A 15283-nucleotide genomic window follows, 5' to 3' on the forward strand; every position below is an offset into this window, starting at 1 on the left:
CTTTCAAATCAAGGCTAAATACACGTAGAAACAGCACATCCTTGTGGCGTGGATGATACAGAATAATTGTTGAATAAAGTCTTATTTTTGTTTTCTTTACTTACAAAAAGTGTTCCTGTCGCTTCATATAATCCAGATTGCACGTCTGATGGCAGATGGAGTATTCTGATGACGACTTTCATACCTTTTCTGGACCTTGACACTGTTATTTACTTGGCAGTCTATGGGACAGTCACAAGCCTCCAGAGTCTCAAGACTCCAGAGACCAAAATATCTTAAATTGTGTTCCAAAGACGAACACAAACGAAGCTTTTACGGGTTTGGAACGACATGGGGGTAAGTCATAAATGACAACATTTTCATTTTTGGGTGGAGTATCCCCTTAAACTCCCAAATTAAAGAATTTCCAGAGATTTCCCTCCAAAATCAGTTCAAAAGAATTCATTCTGACCTAGTGATTACTTTTAAGCTGATTCATTAAACAAACATTTCAAAAGAATTGATTCACAGACTTCCCAGCACTGTTAGAAACAGAACTTTTTTTTCCAGCTATGTTGTATTTATTATTATGATTATAAAGAATTGATTCACAGACTAGTATTGCCAGAGAACGGCTCTTAACTCTGGAATTCCCTATTTGTTTTCCAGCTTCTCCCAGAGCTGACAAACCCAGATGAGTTGCTGTCCTACTTGGGTCCTCCAGACCTTCCCAACAACAGTAACGATGACCTGCTCTCTCTGTTCGAGAGCAACTGAGCCCCCCGTCCCGCTCATTCATCACTCGCACATCGCCGTCCAACACACAGCCTCCCTGACCCCTCACACTCCTGGCTCATCGAGGGGAGCTTTGGGAAGCTTAACAGATATCTGATTGCGTCTTGGTACTGTTTCCTCCTGAGACTGGAATGCAGTGACTCGTGGGAAGGGGCAACGAAGATCTTTTTTTGTTTGACTTTTCCTCCTGTGACAATGTTACTGTTTGTCTGCTTCTCTGAACTCTGTCGAGATTTTGTGAATTTCAGTTTGAAAGAGTTTCCGCTCTTCTCTCGAATCATTTGTAGAAAGACTCCTCATCTCACATCAGACTCGTGTGGTGTAAATGACATTGTGTGGGGTGGGTCATTGTTTGTTTTTTTCATTGCAGCTCCTGTTTTAAATCTAAATTAGATGAGGAATTCACTTCAGTGCTGATCTAAAGTACTACACTTCAGAAATCACACGGGGAAAGCCAAAGTGTCTCTGTTGCAACTTGAAGAAAACAAACACGGATAAACGTAATTCTCTTAATAAACAGGTAGACTTATGTTTTATTTCTTTTTTTGCCCAAAGAAGACCACAAACTAGCTCCATGTGATGTAACATGGTTTTAAACCACAAATGACTTGATCTAAAGTGAATTTTACTTGAAGACGACCTCAAATGTAGCCTTTTTTTTTTCTTTTGAACGTGCTAATAGAGGCAATCACAATGTGTCAGACCTTAAACAGTAGCATTAAAGAAGTGCACTATCACATTTTGCACACCACACCAAGCCCTTCAAGAGTTACAGTATTTGCCTACACACGAAGGAAAATTAAAGGCAAAGAGTCATCTTTTGTGACACCCACACAAATACATACACCTCAAGCCACACTATCTGTGTGTTTTGGCACAAACTTATGCCACACCCTGTTCTCTGTTTTCCTCTGTCTCTTGTTAGTTTTGTTCCCCCTCAATGTTCTTTTTAAAAACGGTCTTCCTCTCCTGTGGGCTTAAGGCCACGAGGTCTGGATTTCTAGCATTATAAAAAAAAAAAAAAAGACTAGTATCCTTGATCGTCGTCGGCTCAAATCACACCCTCACTTGCGGACACATTTCACTAGCCCTTAAATATGCAAGTTTGGGCTGTTATTTGGTAGAAATCCAGTTTTCTTTGTCAACAAAATGTGTGAAGCTTTGAAACCAGACAGAGCACAAGCAGCCCAGTAGCACCTTGTAGACAGGTTATAAAACACAAAAATGCACACAAGGACATTTTTTTTGGACTAACACCTTCCCGTAGTGAGATTGTGCTCGTACAAATCTGGGTGGGTGGGTGGGAGCGTCACAACAGGAAATGGACTAATGTTTATAGCCACACTCATACTTGAGGAGGAAAACATTGGGATTCATGTGAAATATGTACAGATATAGTATTATTATTGTCGCAGATGTGAACTTTCTCTTAACCCCATGATATGGAAAAAAAAAGGACATTTTAAACACTATGACAAGAGCTCATGTCAGACATTCCCCCCGTTTTCCATTCAGCGCTCGCTTTCTCGGCGTGGAGGGGAGATGAGTCTTCTGTCAATTCCTGTCTTGTCTGATTTTATTATTTATCATTGCTCTTTGGGCACCGTTAGCGAAGTGCAGTTTGTATATTAACAATACAGGGAGCATCAGGAGTCGTTGGATGTGCTTTTGTTCCTTTTTTTCGTTTGTTTGAAGTCATCTGTGTATCATACAATTTTATCTTTGATTATATAATAATTGTTATTATAATTATAAAGATAATTGATGGGCCTGTATGCATCTCTCTTCTGTGTTAACTAGCAGAGTTTATGAATTTGTTAGAAAGAGAAAAAAAAAATGAATTCACCATCAAAATCTGTGACCATGATCATGAAAAACTGAGAAACCAGCATCACTTGTTGATCAAACTGTTCAAAAAGATGTTTGACTGTCATGTGTTGGTGGATCATTAAGTTCTATCAATCGAATTAAACATGTACAATTGAAATCGATTTGTTTTTCTAAAGATGTGAGATATTTCCATTATGTTTTATAAGTAAAGACTTAAGCCCCATTGCGTTTCATTGGCTTTATTTGGAGAGAGCAGAGCAGCGCTGCATTGTGGTCAAAACGCGGGAACACAAAGGGGCGTGGCCAGGAAGGTGTGTGACATGCAAAAAGTGACTGAATTCCGGTGGATGTTAGTGTCAGCACGACACAGTTTTATTAAATTGAATGGTTACTTTGATTAAAAACGTTTTTAAAAGCGTGAAATATGTATGTTTAACACCACAATCATGAAACTGACGGATGAGGAAACGACTTCGTTTCCCGCGCCGAGCTGCAACAATGTAACATTTTTCCGTTTGTCAGACACTACAGTGTTGCCGCTTGTGATTGAAATGGAACGCTGTATGTCAGTCTGAGACTTGTGGCTGACAGAATGTGAGCTGAGCTGCTGTCACTGACAGCTGAGCGCACGTGGCGGAGTTTTCAGCGATTGCAGAGATTTTTAATACGGACGCCATTTTCACCATTTTTTCATAAGCCAAAATGCCATTTTAAAAAGGGAGGGGTGAGATACGGAGTTTAGCGGTCTATCGAAACTTGTTCACCAGAACGGAATATTTTGCATCTCAGCGTTGTCATATTTTAACTTCTTCCCAAACAATAATTAAATTAGGACTGGCGTTACATCTGATGATCGGTCCTGCAGAAATGCCAGTGAATGCGCTCATATGGAAGGCCGTTTCAGCATAAAAACGTTCCAGCGTTACTCGTCGTAATTATATTTTTACTAGTAACAATTAAATTAAAGAGCTCTGCTCAGGTTCTTTTAACGTCATAAAAGGCTAGCTTTGTCCCGCGATTGTTTTCGTATTTTAAAAGTTATCGTCTGAAACCTGTTTTTACTCTCTTTAAAACGGTTTAAAAAGGTCACTACCTTCATACTTTAACAAGAAAAAATAAAGCAAATTACTGCAAAGCCTTATCAAGATACACACACACACACACACACACACATATATATATATATGCAGTAATTTGCTATTTTTATTTTATATATTTAATTTTGTGTTATATTTGATCGTGGTTGCCTTTTGGTTATGTTTCTCTGTTCATTGTTTAAAATTTTGCATTAAAATTGAAGGCAAAAATTACTGGTTGGACATTCGGATTTTTGTGTGTGTGTGTGTATATATATATGTATGTATGTGTGTGTTTATTTGTTTATATTTTTGTATTTATATTTATGGAAAAACATATATATGTATGTGTGTGTACGTGTATATGTGATTAATCGTTTGACACATAATATATGTATGTATATGTGTGTGTGCTGTCAAACGATTAATCACATATAAAATAAGTTTGTGTACACACATACACACACACATATACATATATATATAATATATATATAATCCGATGTTCTTAAAATGGCCAATTACTTTACAGTTAAAAATATCTGACAACAGAAATCCATTGACATTCACACATGTTCTAAGCTGAATTTCAGTTTCTTGTTTTTCCCCTCCTTTTGAAACAGCTGAGAGCTGATGTTGTACCCAAGACTGCTGGTATGTCTTTCCACATTAAATGTGTTTCTTATAAATAAATGTAGACACTGTCTTCTGATGCATTAATGTCTCCATATCTAAACAGAGAACTTCCGTGCTTTGTGCACTGGTGAGAAGGGTTTTGGCTACAGGGGCTCTGGCTTCCATCGTATCATCCCCGGATTCATGTGCCAGGTAAGATCTGAACCCCGTCCTCTCACCGGACACAATGATTTCAGCTCAAACTGATGTCGTGCTGTCGTGATATGTAGGGTGGCGACTTCACCAACCATAATGAACTGGTGGAGAGTCCATCTACGGCAGCAAGTTTGCAGATGAGAATCCTACATGAGATGCTTATGCCATGTGTCATGGTACTGTTTTATGTATTCCGACGGTCCCCAGGATACAATTTGTTAAAAGGATTAAAAGATGGATCAAGATTCCTTTCAACAGGTTTTTGTATTGTCATTTCTTGGAACAAATAGCTCAGCTCAATTGTTGTTAAAAAATCGGAGAGATTTCATTTCTCGTGCTGATATGGTCTTGTAATATAGAAGTCTTCAAAAGGAGCCCATTAAAGTTTGTTTTGGTTCTAAAATGGATTCATTTCTGCAGTGGTTCTCAAAGGGTTTACTAAAAACAAAACCATAAAACATTTATTTGAAATATCATTACTTAACTGGCTTTTTATTTTTCATTTAGTTTAACTTGACCTACTAAAATAATTAAAACTAGTAAACTAAAAAAGGAAATAGAAAAAATATATTTAATAAATATAATAAAACTATATAAACACATTTAGAAAAAAATACAACAATGAAAGTAAAAAAAAAAAATAATGGTTTTGCTTTAAGTAAAAAATGATGCCTTTAAAATCCAACAATTAAGTGTTAATATGTATTAAATTCATTAAGTGAATACTTGCAAATTATCTTACATTCTAACACAGGACACCAAAAAAAGAAACCCACAATACTGTACGTAAACATTCTGCACACATTTTATACCAGAACATTACAAGTGATGTTTTACAACAGCAGTGCTTTTAAATAAAGGCCTTTTGTTTGAATTGTACAAGATTATTAGGTAGAAATGTTGCCCGATCCAGAAACTAAATTGTAAGTATCTTTAATGAGGTTAGAGTAGTTCATCAAGCAGGTTTGTGCTGTGCGTTTGTCCCAGAGCATCACTGACGGGGTTGTTGCACAGTGGACACGAACATCTGACTTCCAGCCACTTCACCAGACACCTGGTAAGACAAAACAATTATTAACAGTTATACTTCAAGTAGGCCTACTGTAGCCTGTTCAGACTATAACAATAAAGTTTTAATAATCATTCTAATTCTATGAGAATACTGAAGTCCATACCACAGCTATAACGATAGGGTGACCCTATGTCTGATTTTCCAATTTTCTTCCTTTCTAACTTCCTTTTTCAACAAAAATCATTCCAAACCCAGCCACAGCACTGTTTTGTGTCTCTGAGAAACATGACGGTGTTTCGATCCCGAATGAATCAAACGTTAAATGATTCGGTTCAGTTTTTACAGTCTGTGTGTGGTTCAATCGCAATGATTTACTTATTAACAGTGACTTGCTGCCACCTACTGGCAAAAAGTATCTTAAAGTATCTTTTCATTTTTTAAATAATTTCAAATATATCAGTATTCAACATTTCATGTTTAAAATATCAAAGCGTCATTTATGCCTTTGTAACTGCAGGTTACAGCATTCCATGTCCCTCGAAGCTGCTTTAACACATGTAAAAACATCTAAATGCCACTCTATATGCAATTTATGCAAATATTAATTTTGTTGATACTGATTTCATTTGTTTAGTAACAGCCTGAATGTATTATTATTATAATTAACTGATTAAATGTAAGAATTTTACTCAAAAGATGATGCACACTTTTAGAAAAAAATGGCTTTATAAAGATAAAAATGCCCATAAAAGGTAAAAATCAATTTAACTTATTGGAAAAGATTCATTTAGATCACTGCTGTATCACACAGAATATGAAATATATCAAAAACTTTAGGATTCAGCTGTCCACGGTAGTCCTTAAGATATCAGCACAATAACACACTCAGCAAAATATTGTCTAATTATCTTCATCGATAAAATTCCAGAAAATATTGAGATATTATTGTTTTGTCAATATCGCACAGCCCTAGTACTGACACAAAATGATTTGCAAGGGTCACTTTGTCACGTCCAGTGTAGACAGCCTCGAGCTGTTGGTTTATTTGTTTTATTTATTTATTTTTTTCAGCTAGCAGAAGTTATGAATGGCTGGTGACATAAAAATTTAGTAGCCAAATTGGCGGGTGAGTGAAAAAGATCATTTCAGTCCCTGTTGATAATTATCGTGAGTTATCTTTCTAGTTCTTGTTCTTGGGGTGAATGGGCTTTCACAGTTGTGAGGCACAGGCCATGTTGAGTTCACTTCAATGAACCTCTTTTCTTCAATAGCATTAGCATGACAAAAGACTTTGGAGGGATTTACCTCTTGTGAAAGGCATGTTGGCATGAACACTCCAAGCTCATCTTTTGTCCTGAAGTCCTCCAAACAGACTGCACATGTTAACTGAGAAACACGATGTACATGAGGCAAAATCAGAACCCTTAAAGTTTCAAAATTTTCAAAGTATTCAAATCATTTGAACCTTTCAATAACTTTATAGACAAAAACTTTTACCCCGTGTGCATGTAACCGTGTTGTTTCATCTTTAAATACAACCTGTAATGTAGAACATAGTCGTTAATTTTTTTTTAACAATATATATAGACCCTTCATAGACATAGCTTATGAATTTTGCTACAACAACAATTATCGAACTGAATTAAATGAACATTGAACTGACTCAAGCTCAATAACAACATTGTTGCCTTTTTTAGAGCTGCTTATAGCTGAAATGAACTCATTTGAACTGAGCACTGAACCGAATTAAACCAGTACTGAACTGACTGGAGCTGAATAATGACACTTTTATCTTATCTAGAGCTGCTTTATAGCTGAAACTGAATCTCACATTAGAATTTTGCAAAATTGATTCTGTTATTTTCATACTGTAAGGTTGCTTTAAGACACTCTCTATTTTTATTAAGCGCTTTGTGAATAAAGGTGACTTTGACACAAAAAGGTCACTGCGATTTAGAAAACACAGCAAGTGTCAAGCACACTTTCTCTGTTGGCAAAGATAAGTTTGAAGATGAAGTTAAAAAGTAATGTGTTTGAGGTTAATGTGATTTTCTACACCTGTGGATCCTCTAATAGGACACCTGTGTGAACTTGAGGAGAACTGACTTCATACATCCACTGAAAATCACCAAAACACCAGCAGCTTCAAAGTGAGACTTCAAACATGAAGAAAAGGGACATTAGTCACCTGCAGCATCTGACAGGTTTTTAAGGGTGATGTAAGTGTCAAATACTTTCTGATGAAATATTTTATGATATAATCCCACATCACACACTCACCATCTTGTATCCAGCTCTCACGTTGCGAGCCTGATGTCTCAATTTACTACAAAGAAAAACAGGCCGTACAATTCATTAATGAAAATAAATAAATATTTCAAACTTTAAAAAGTATGAATAGTATGAAAATATATATATATTTTTATATATATATATATATGTATTTATATTTATTAATGAAAATAAATAAATATAAATATATATATATTTTTTTTTTTTAGTGTCATTTTTTTCTTTAGACATCACTATGGCAGTATAGGCAAAGACTGCACTGTGTCTTATGTTTCTAAACACACATTTGGTGAGGGAGGGTTTGTAGTTCCCAGTATTTGACATGACATTAACAAAAAGCCTCTGGTCAAAAATAGCATCGTGAACAAAAAGCACAGAGATACAATCTAGTCCTGAATTGTTCGAGTTCGGAAGCGCGTGAGGCCAGAGGAAGTCCTTTCTGCTCCGTGGCTGTCAGTCTGTCACAGGCATTATTTACAGCACAATACTGATGAAGTCCAGTCATAAAGAAGAGTTTTAGAAACGTCACCCAGGATCTGCATAGTCCAGACTGGCTGTTCTGGTAACTACAGTCACACTCACCTTATGAAGAAGCAGCAGAAAATCAGGCTTAAAACAAAGACAAAGATCCCAGTCCCAAAGATGACCACATAGATGTTGAGAGGGAGTTCCTGAGAGGTCACTGGAGGCATGGTGTTTTAAATATGAATCATTTCCTGAAGATGAAGAAAGAAGCCCTGAAAATAGGCAACACTTGATTGATACACAACAATAAGAGCGTGAACAAGCCTAGGGTAATATTTGTGACCCTGGACCACAAAAACAGTCTCAAGTCGCTGGGGTATATTTGTAGCAATAGCCAAAAATACATTGTAAAAATTATTGATTTTTCTTCTATGCCAAAAATCATTAGGATATTAAGTAAAGATCATGTTCCATGAAGATATTTTGTAAATTTCCCACTGTAAATATATCAAAACTTAATTTTTGATTAGTAATATGCATTGCTAAGAACTTAATTTGGACAACTTTAAAGGCGATTTTCTCAATATTTCGATATTTTTTTTTTTTTTTAGCCCCTTCAGATTCCAGATTTTCAAATAGTTGTATCTCAGCCAAATATCGTCATATTCTAACAAACCATACATTAATGGAAAACTTATTTATTCAGCTTTCAGATTATTTAGACATCTCAATTTCGAAAAATTTACCCTTATGACTGGTTTTGTGGTCCAGGGTCACATTTAGCTATTTTTAAGCTTAGAAACCCGAAGAAAAAGCATTAAAATTTGGCAGCATTTATTTTTCAAGCATGTTAGTACTATTAACAGATTAAAGTTATGGACCTTTGGATTAATCTGAAAGATAAAGAAAACATTAAATATTTATTTAAAACGATACCTCACCATTATAAACAGGCTCCTGAGTGTCTGTACTTCAGTTTTTATCCTTCATACTCGGGTTTGTTGGTTCTCACGGACCGAGCGTCAGACGACTCAAATCAATCTCTGACTGTTTAGTTACATCTACAGTACTGAGAGCCTGGAAAAATCAACGAAATAAAGTCTCGACCGGATCACGGAGATCAAACAATGTAACGGACCGCAGACAGACATAAATATCCACATGCGCGAGAAAACAATAAACCCCGCCTGTACTTCAGGAGGCGGGGCCTAAATACCAGACGATTCATTAATTATTCAGTGATTCACTCTCTATAAAACTTCTCATGTTCATCAAATTAAATTGCACTATTATAAAAAGAAACAGTAATAATATAATATGATATGGTATCTGTTTCTATTATATTACATTTGTGACCTAAAGTATAGGCTATAAAAAAGTATTGCATGAATTATTAATTTATCTAATATTATTTGTTATCTGATATTTAAAAAACGGCATTAACATTTCTTGACTTTTTTTCCCAAAATGTTTTATCTGAAAAACAAAAATCAAATAATGACAGTCAAAGCCTCCTAATTTGTTTTCCATTTAATCAAGAACAAATATTTAAAAACTATGTTTTTATCTAAGATGTCTTGATTATTATTATTATTATTTTTTTTTTTTTTTTTTTTTTTTTTTTTGCAACATTAAACAAAAGCATTTAAAAAAAAAGAAAAGAAAAAAAAAGGAGATTTAAAAGGCATGTTTGGACAGAAGTCTGACCTGGTTAAAGGCAAATTTGGGCCAGTGGCTTTGTATCCTGGGCGCTGGTCATGCTGACTCAGTGGGATATTTTTTCACACCCTGCTAACAAGTCTGACATTAGACACCAGAGTGAGTTCACTGAAGATTCATTTAATATTTAATATAAAGCTATGAGAGTGTTCCTCCTAGCTGCATGACTTTATGACAGAATTATAAAGAGTTGTTCTTAATTTTCAATTTTGATCACATTCTTGTTATGCTGGATATTCAACTATTGTGTTGGGATTTTTTAAAAAAAGATCATATGTTGGGCCTATGCAAAATGTGACGATATAAATTTTAGCATTTTATTTTATTGCTTTTTAACTAAATAATTACTGAAATTAATTAGCTGATTGTAAATATTTCTGTAGACCTTTAGTAGTTTGTCTTTGAACAACATTTTCAAATAACAAATGATTGATTCCATGCTCCCTCACCAACTTCTTCACAAACAGCCCTAAACATTCAGTGGTTCTGTGGGAACATTCAGCTCTGCTCTCTGACAAACAAGGCTTTAACAAAGGTTAAATGACACCAGAGTGCAACATTCAGAGCAGAATTCTCCACTACAAAGTCAACCGTCACAGGGACAGTGAGGGCAGAGTTCATATTTCATCAGTCAGTCATTTTAATTGCGAATACTTAATCATTATGAAAATCAAAACATTTGCTAACGCAACTTGCACTACATTATGTATGACTTGGACTCGCTATAATAAGGGTTTTAAAGGAATTTATAGTTCACCCAAAAAATGAAAACTTGCTGAAAATGTGCCACCCTCTGGCCAAACAAGATGTAGATGAGTTTGTTTCTTCATCAGAACAGATTTGGAGAAATTTAGCATTACATCACTTGCTTACCAAAGAATCTTCTGGATTGAATGGGTGCCATCAGAATGAGAGTCCAAACAGCTGATAAAAACATCACAATGAGTAATTCACACCAATTAACATCTTGTAAAGAGAAAAGCATAATAAAGACATTTTAACTTCAATCCGTGTTGAAGTTGTGTGCCATGTTAGTGCTTCACTGGCATCTAAATTCAGTTTTTACTTTGAGACTTGAGTTCATTCCCACAGTCCTGCATTACTTTTTTAATCAAGTAAATAGCAAATAAACTAATGTGCACAAAGCATTTTATTCTTCTCAAAATTTAACAAAACACTGCACAAATAAATCAAAACACTTGCGGATATACCTCTTTTTTGTAGGCTACAATATTGCCTTTAAGTTTAATAAAATAAATCATCAATACATGGCCGTTTCTCATGTCATATTTTGTGTAATAAAAAAAAATGAAAACTGTTTTGCTGGAAATATAATTTAAACAGCTATGGACAAACAGACATATCCAAATCAAGCACAAAAGCAACTTGGAAAATGAAATGATGTTTATTAGATTTCACGTACATTATAAATAAAATAACAATGTTTTTAAATTTTGTTGAACGTTTTGTCTCCAGCTGCATGCTCCCACTCAAAGAAATTTGGTCCAAAACAAGTTTAATCTCTGAGCGATCAACACTTGTTCCTAAGACACAAACTGGTGTGTAGTTTAGATCCACGAACAGTGGAAGGGATTTGCAGTCCTGGCAGTAGTTCAGCTCTAGCTGTTGCAGTGAATATTTGTTAGATGTAATGACGACGAACACATACACAAATACAGTAAACAGCTGTCCCCAATAATACCAATGTACAGAAATGACAATAATACTAGCACAATGCAATTCATTCAGCTACAGTCGGTACATTGTACTGTACTTGAGGATTTGCTGTACAAGAAGACTGCACTTCTTGTGTACAGTACAGCTACTCTATATTACAATACCTTACAAAACAAGTTAAAAGAGACAACTTCAAACATGTAGAATACTTCACATGACATCTTTAGTATTTATACAAAGCACACGTCAATAAGTTAATGTGTAATAAAACTGACTGCAATTTGCATAAAGTCTCATGTACACTTGAGCTCAGTGTCATATCACATGATCTGATTCACTGTAACGAATGCAAAACCGATGGATCATACTTTCAAACATTATAACACTGCATCATAGGGAAATTTAGCAGTTGTGTGAAAAACTTTGCTGTCTAGGTGATTACAAAAGTGTTTAAAGTGAGTGGTTGCTAGGGTGTTGCTAGGTGGTTGTGGTGCCAATTCTATGTGGTCACTAGATTTTTTAAGGGATTGATGTGGTTCTGTGGCAGTTGCTAATGGATTGTTCACACAGAACACATTTTTGCATTGTATGGTGCTGTTTTTCCTGTAGCATTATGTAAACGTATTTGACTGCTGCCATTGCGTTTTTCGTAGTATCCCGCGCATGACATGGGTGTTGTAAAAACGTGCGCTCACTGCGCTGCTTTTACATTCTTTTTTTTGTAAACATGCGCTAGACGGACGCATTTTGGACGGTTGTGTTTGCAGTGTCTTGCACATGACAAACTGTTTTAAACTTGTCTACGCCTTGTGTTGTTCTAATTAAACTTGCATTTTAAACACAAAAACGTGTTTTGTGAGAATGGCACCTTTTAACGAAAACACTTGTGTCATTCTCTGTGGTGATTAACTCTGAGCAAGCTACAGCAACATTTCAGTGGGTGGTCACATGACATTTAACAGCGAATAAGGCATTACACACATTTCTAGAGGTCCTGATGTAATAAGGCATTTCTACTGACCGCAGGAGGACAGCTGGAATAAACTCTAAAGACACTCTGCTCTCATTTACTGCAATACAAACACATTAGGTCAAGGCCTGGTCCAGAACGGTTGAAATTCAGATGCTACCCTTGGCTTTATGTTGCATTGCGGCTGGCGTGCAGTACGCTGTCCAGACCGCTGAGCTGCCGTAGGAAACCACGGTTTGGCGTGACGCCACGGTGGTCCTTCACGGTCTTGATGGCCTCTACTAAAGTCATGTTCTGGCGAATCATGAGGTAGGCGAGAACCAGCGTAGCAGATCTGCTCAGCCCGACGGCACAATGTACAAGAACCTTTCCTGCAAAATAAGTCACGGTGTCAAAAGAGTGACACGGCAAATAATAAAACATCCTCAAATTCATGTACATTTTCCGACTTTTACTCAAATTATTATACTGCTAATTGAATTTGTGATCAAAACCATAAATTAGAAAAAAACAGAGAAATGGAAAAAAATGTACTGGTGGTCTTAGTGGATTTTTGAACCACAATCATATGCACACTTTCAATTTTTTTTTTTTTTGAATTTCAGAATATCAATGCAAGCCAAATATAAGCACACATAGTACACATACATAACACCACAGGAATAACATATAAAAGAAAAGAAAACCAAGCTATTGGCGCCGACAAAGAAATACATTTTTAATAGTATGATAGCCAAAATTTTTGTTTAAGCCATGTGTTTGTATTATTTTTATCCATAGTCATGTTCATTAGTGAAAAACTGTACTGTACGGAAAATATCACCAATCAGAGAACCATGGCACACACTCCTGTGAAGAACCACGAATGATGTAATCCAGTCCGTCTCCCTACCCACCCTCTCAAACTGCTTAAATATTTTTATATGCACATTTTACAATAAGCTTAAAATATATTGTTTCTATAGATATAATTAACCACTGACAAATAACTACTTTTATATTTCACAATGGTTTTTTAAATCGTTTATCATTTACAGTGTTTCATGGGATTGTAGTCCTTTCCTTCACTAAAGCTGTGTAATCTTGTGCCTTTTTTTCCCTCCAATTTTGCTTCAAATAAAGTTTGTGATTCACTTAAACAAACCCCATAGGAATTTTTATAGGAAAAGGGAATGGAAAAAATACTTCTGGAATCAATGCTGATGAAAAAGTGAGTGGGAAATAATGCACTATATAGCATCACATAACATGTAAACCCCTTTTTGCTTTAGAAACTTCAGGTTGAAAGAAAAAGGCCACTTATGAACTGACCTCCAGTACATAGGGCTCTGTGAATGAACTCGGCTGCTGGGTAGAAGTTGACACTCATGTCGAAAGAGGGCGAGTCGTGGGCTTCAATGCCGTGATACGTGATGTTCATGCCAGCATAATACTCTGCGCCACCTCTCCATTTGCTCTGAGCACAGTTGAGGATGTGCGTGATCCCGAGCTTGACGAGTTCTTTGCGGTTTGAGGCAATTTCTCTGCAAATTTATGTGAGAAATTTGTACACGGTACAGGATAAAATTTCACTCTTGTACTGCTTTTTCATGCTTTGTTAAATGCATTATTCAAAGCAAAGCATTTTATGATTCATGAAGTTACATATCTTTATTTTTTTTTTTTTTTACTAGTTTTTTGTATGAGCAACTCATGCATAATCTTGTGTTCAGCATCCTGAATATGGCCAAACTACTTATATTAATGGGCTACCAGTACTCACTGGTCACCTATGTAGAGCCTTGGCCACACTTCATCTGCATGATTACAGGCGGTTTTCCCAGTGTACAGCAGACGCTCAAGTTCAGCAACAGTTAGTACAGGAGAGCCTTTCTCTGAGTCCTTTCTGCTGGGAGACCTGGAATTACTCCGTGACCGGGACAGTCTGGACATGAAAGCCATCTGGACTGGCCTTCAGTGGAGCTATAAAATAACACTGAAAATGTATACAAAATAAAAGGATCAGTTAGAAAAAATTAAAGGGACAGTTAACCCCAAAATTAAAAATGTTGACACATATTTCAGGTTAAACAAATAATCATTACTTATACTATCAAGAAAACAAGAACAACCAATACAGTTCTATTTTATATATTTACATCATAAAGAGTGTTGGGGTAATTCATTGCAAGTAATGCAAATTATGTAAACAGATTGTTTTTTTTTTTTAAGAAGGCTAACTATTAAAGTAACATGTTTCCCATGTATTGACTTACAGCTCGTGTGTTGCCATGTTGAGAGAAATCGGGACTAAGTGCAGAGGAATTGTGTGCGCTGTGTGAACATGATGTTACTGTAGTTCTAGACTAAATGTCAACATGCATTTACTCATCTCACCTTCCCAAAAACAGATTCAGTATTCCTCAAAATAAATAAAAACAGTCAAATGCAGACTATTATACAAATCTGCAATAATTAAATATGTTAAGACAAATACCATTTCTATATTTAAACCTATTTTATTAACCAATGTCTTTGCTACTGACCTTCGATGATCCAATTCAACCATACTAAGCAAAAATTACATTTGTTTCATTTTTGTTCTTGCTGCATAGTGTTGAACTTTCTTTTCCTGCGTCATATTCTTCATGCAATTTG

The 15283-nt window shown here is 35.7% G+C and overlaps 4 protein-coding genes across 8 annotated transcripts in view; 2 read left to right on the forward strand and 2 right to left on the reverse strand.

The window, feature by feature from the left end:
• The window catches only part of LOC109058978 (zinc finger MIZ domain-containing protein 2-like), a 50812-nt gene extending 47985 nt beyond the window's left edge, over window positions 1-2827 (forward strand). For all 3 annotated transcript variants that reach the window (XM_042733203.1, XM_042733205.1, XM_042733204.1), the window contains exon 19: window positions 649-2827. In XM_042733203.1, coding sequence (XP_042589137.1) covers window positions 649-756 — 108 coding nt within the window. In that variant the 3' untranslated portion in view covers window positions 757-2827. The remainder of the gene's footprint in view (window positions 1-648) is intronic.
• A 2462-nt stretch (window positions 2828-5289) lies between these two features.
• Window positions 5290-9473, reverse strand: LOC109058979 (RING finger protein 122-like). Its single transcript, XM_019076175.2, has 6 exons — window positions 9222-9473; window positions 8398-8552; window positions 7804-7849; window positions 7021-7062; window positions 6829-6909; window positions 5290-5565 (listed from the first exon to the last, which is right to left on the reverse strand). The coding sequence occupies exons 2-6, from the start codon at window positions 8505-8507 to the stop codon at window positions 5503-5505; spliced, it is 342 nt and encodes a 113-aa protein (XP_018931720.2). The 5' UTR covers window positions 8508-8552; window positions 9222-9473; the 3' UTR covers window positions 5290-5502.
• The window catches only part of LOC109058986 (CAP-Gly domain-containing linker protein 1-like), a 66755-nt gene continuing 58545 nt past the window's right edge, over window positions 7074-15283 (forward strand). For 2 of the 3 annotated variants that reach the window (XM_042733206.1, XM_042733208.1), the window contains exon 1: window positions 7074-7742. The gene's annotated coding sequence lies outside the window, so the exon portion shown is untranslated. The remainder of the gene's footprint in view (window positions 7743-15283) is intronic. The other variant, XM_042733207.1, reaches the window with a different exon arrangement.
• Window positions 12815-14587, reverse strand: LOC109058980 (dual specificity protein phosphatase 26-like). Its single transcript, XM_019076178.2, has 3 exons — window positions 14409-14587; window positions 13958-14169; window positions 12815-13017 (listed from the first exon to the last, which is right to left on the reverse strand). The coding sequence occupies exons 1-3, from the start codon at window positions 14585-14587 to the stop codon at window positions 12815-12817; spliced, it is 594 nt and encodes a 197-aa protein (XP_018931723.1).

This window comes from Cyprinus carpio, chromosome B10 (assembly GCF_018340385.1).
Source record: "Cyprinus carpio isolate SPL01 chromosome B10, ASM1834038v1, whole genome shotgun sequence".
NCBI classification, from domain to species: Eukaryota; Metazoa; Chordata; class Actinopteri; order Cypriniformes; family Cyprinidae; genus Cyprinus; species Cyprinus carpio.

Bases quoted from the DNA above. Each gene is read 5' to 3' on its own strand.
- LOC109058980 (XM_019076178.2), bottom strand. From the start codon at position 14,587: ATGGCTTTCATGTCCAGACTGTCCCGGTCACGGAGTAATTCCAGGTCT. The intron at 14,170-14,408 runs GTGAGTACTGGT...ATAAATTTGCAG, and splicing joins AGGCTCTACATAGGTGACCA to AGAAATTGCCTCAAACCGCA. The intron at 13,018-13,957 runs GTCAGTTCATAA...CTTATTTTGCAG, and splicing joins CAGAGCCCTATGTACTGGAG to GAAAGGTTCTTGTACATTGT.
- LOC109058979 (XM_019076175.2), bottom strand. From the start codon at position 8,507: ATGCCTCCAGTGACCTCTCAGGAACTCCCTCTCAACATCTATGTGGTC. The intron at 6,910-7,020 runs GTAAAAGTTTTT...CGTGTTTCTCAG, and splicing joins CACGGTTACATGCACACGGG to TTAACATGTGCAGTCTGTTT. The intron at 5,566-6,828 runs GTAAATCCCTCC...TTGTCTTACCAG, and splicing joins CAACATGCCTTTCACAAGAG to GTGTCTGGTGAAGTGGCTGG.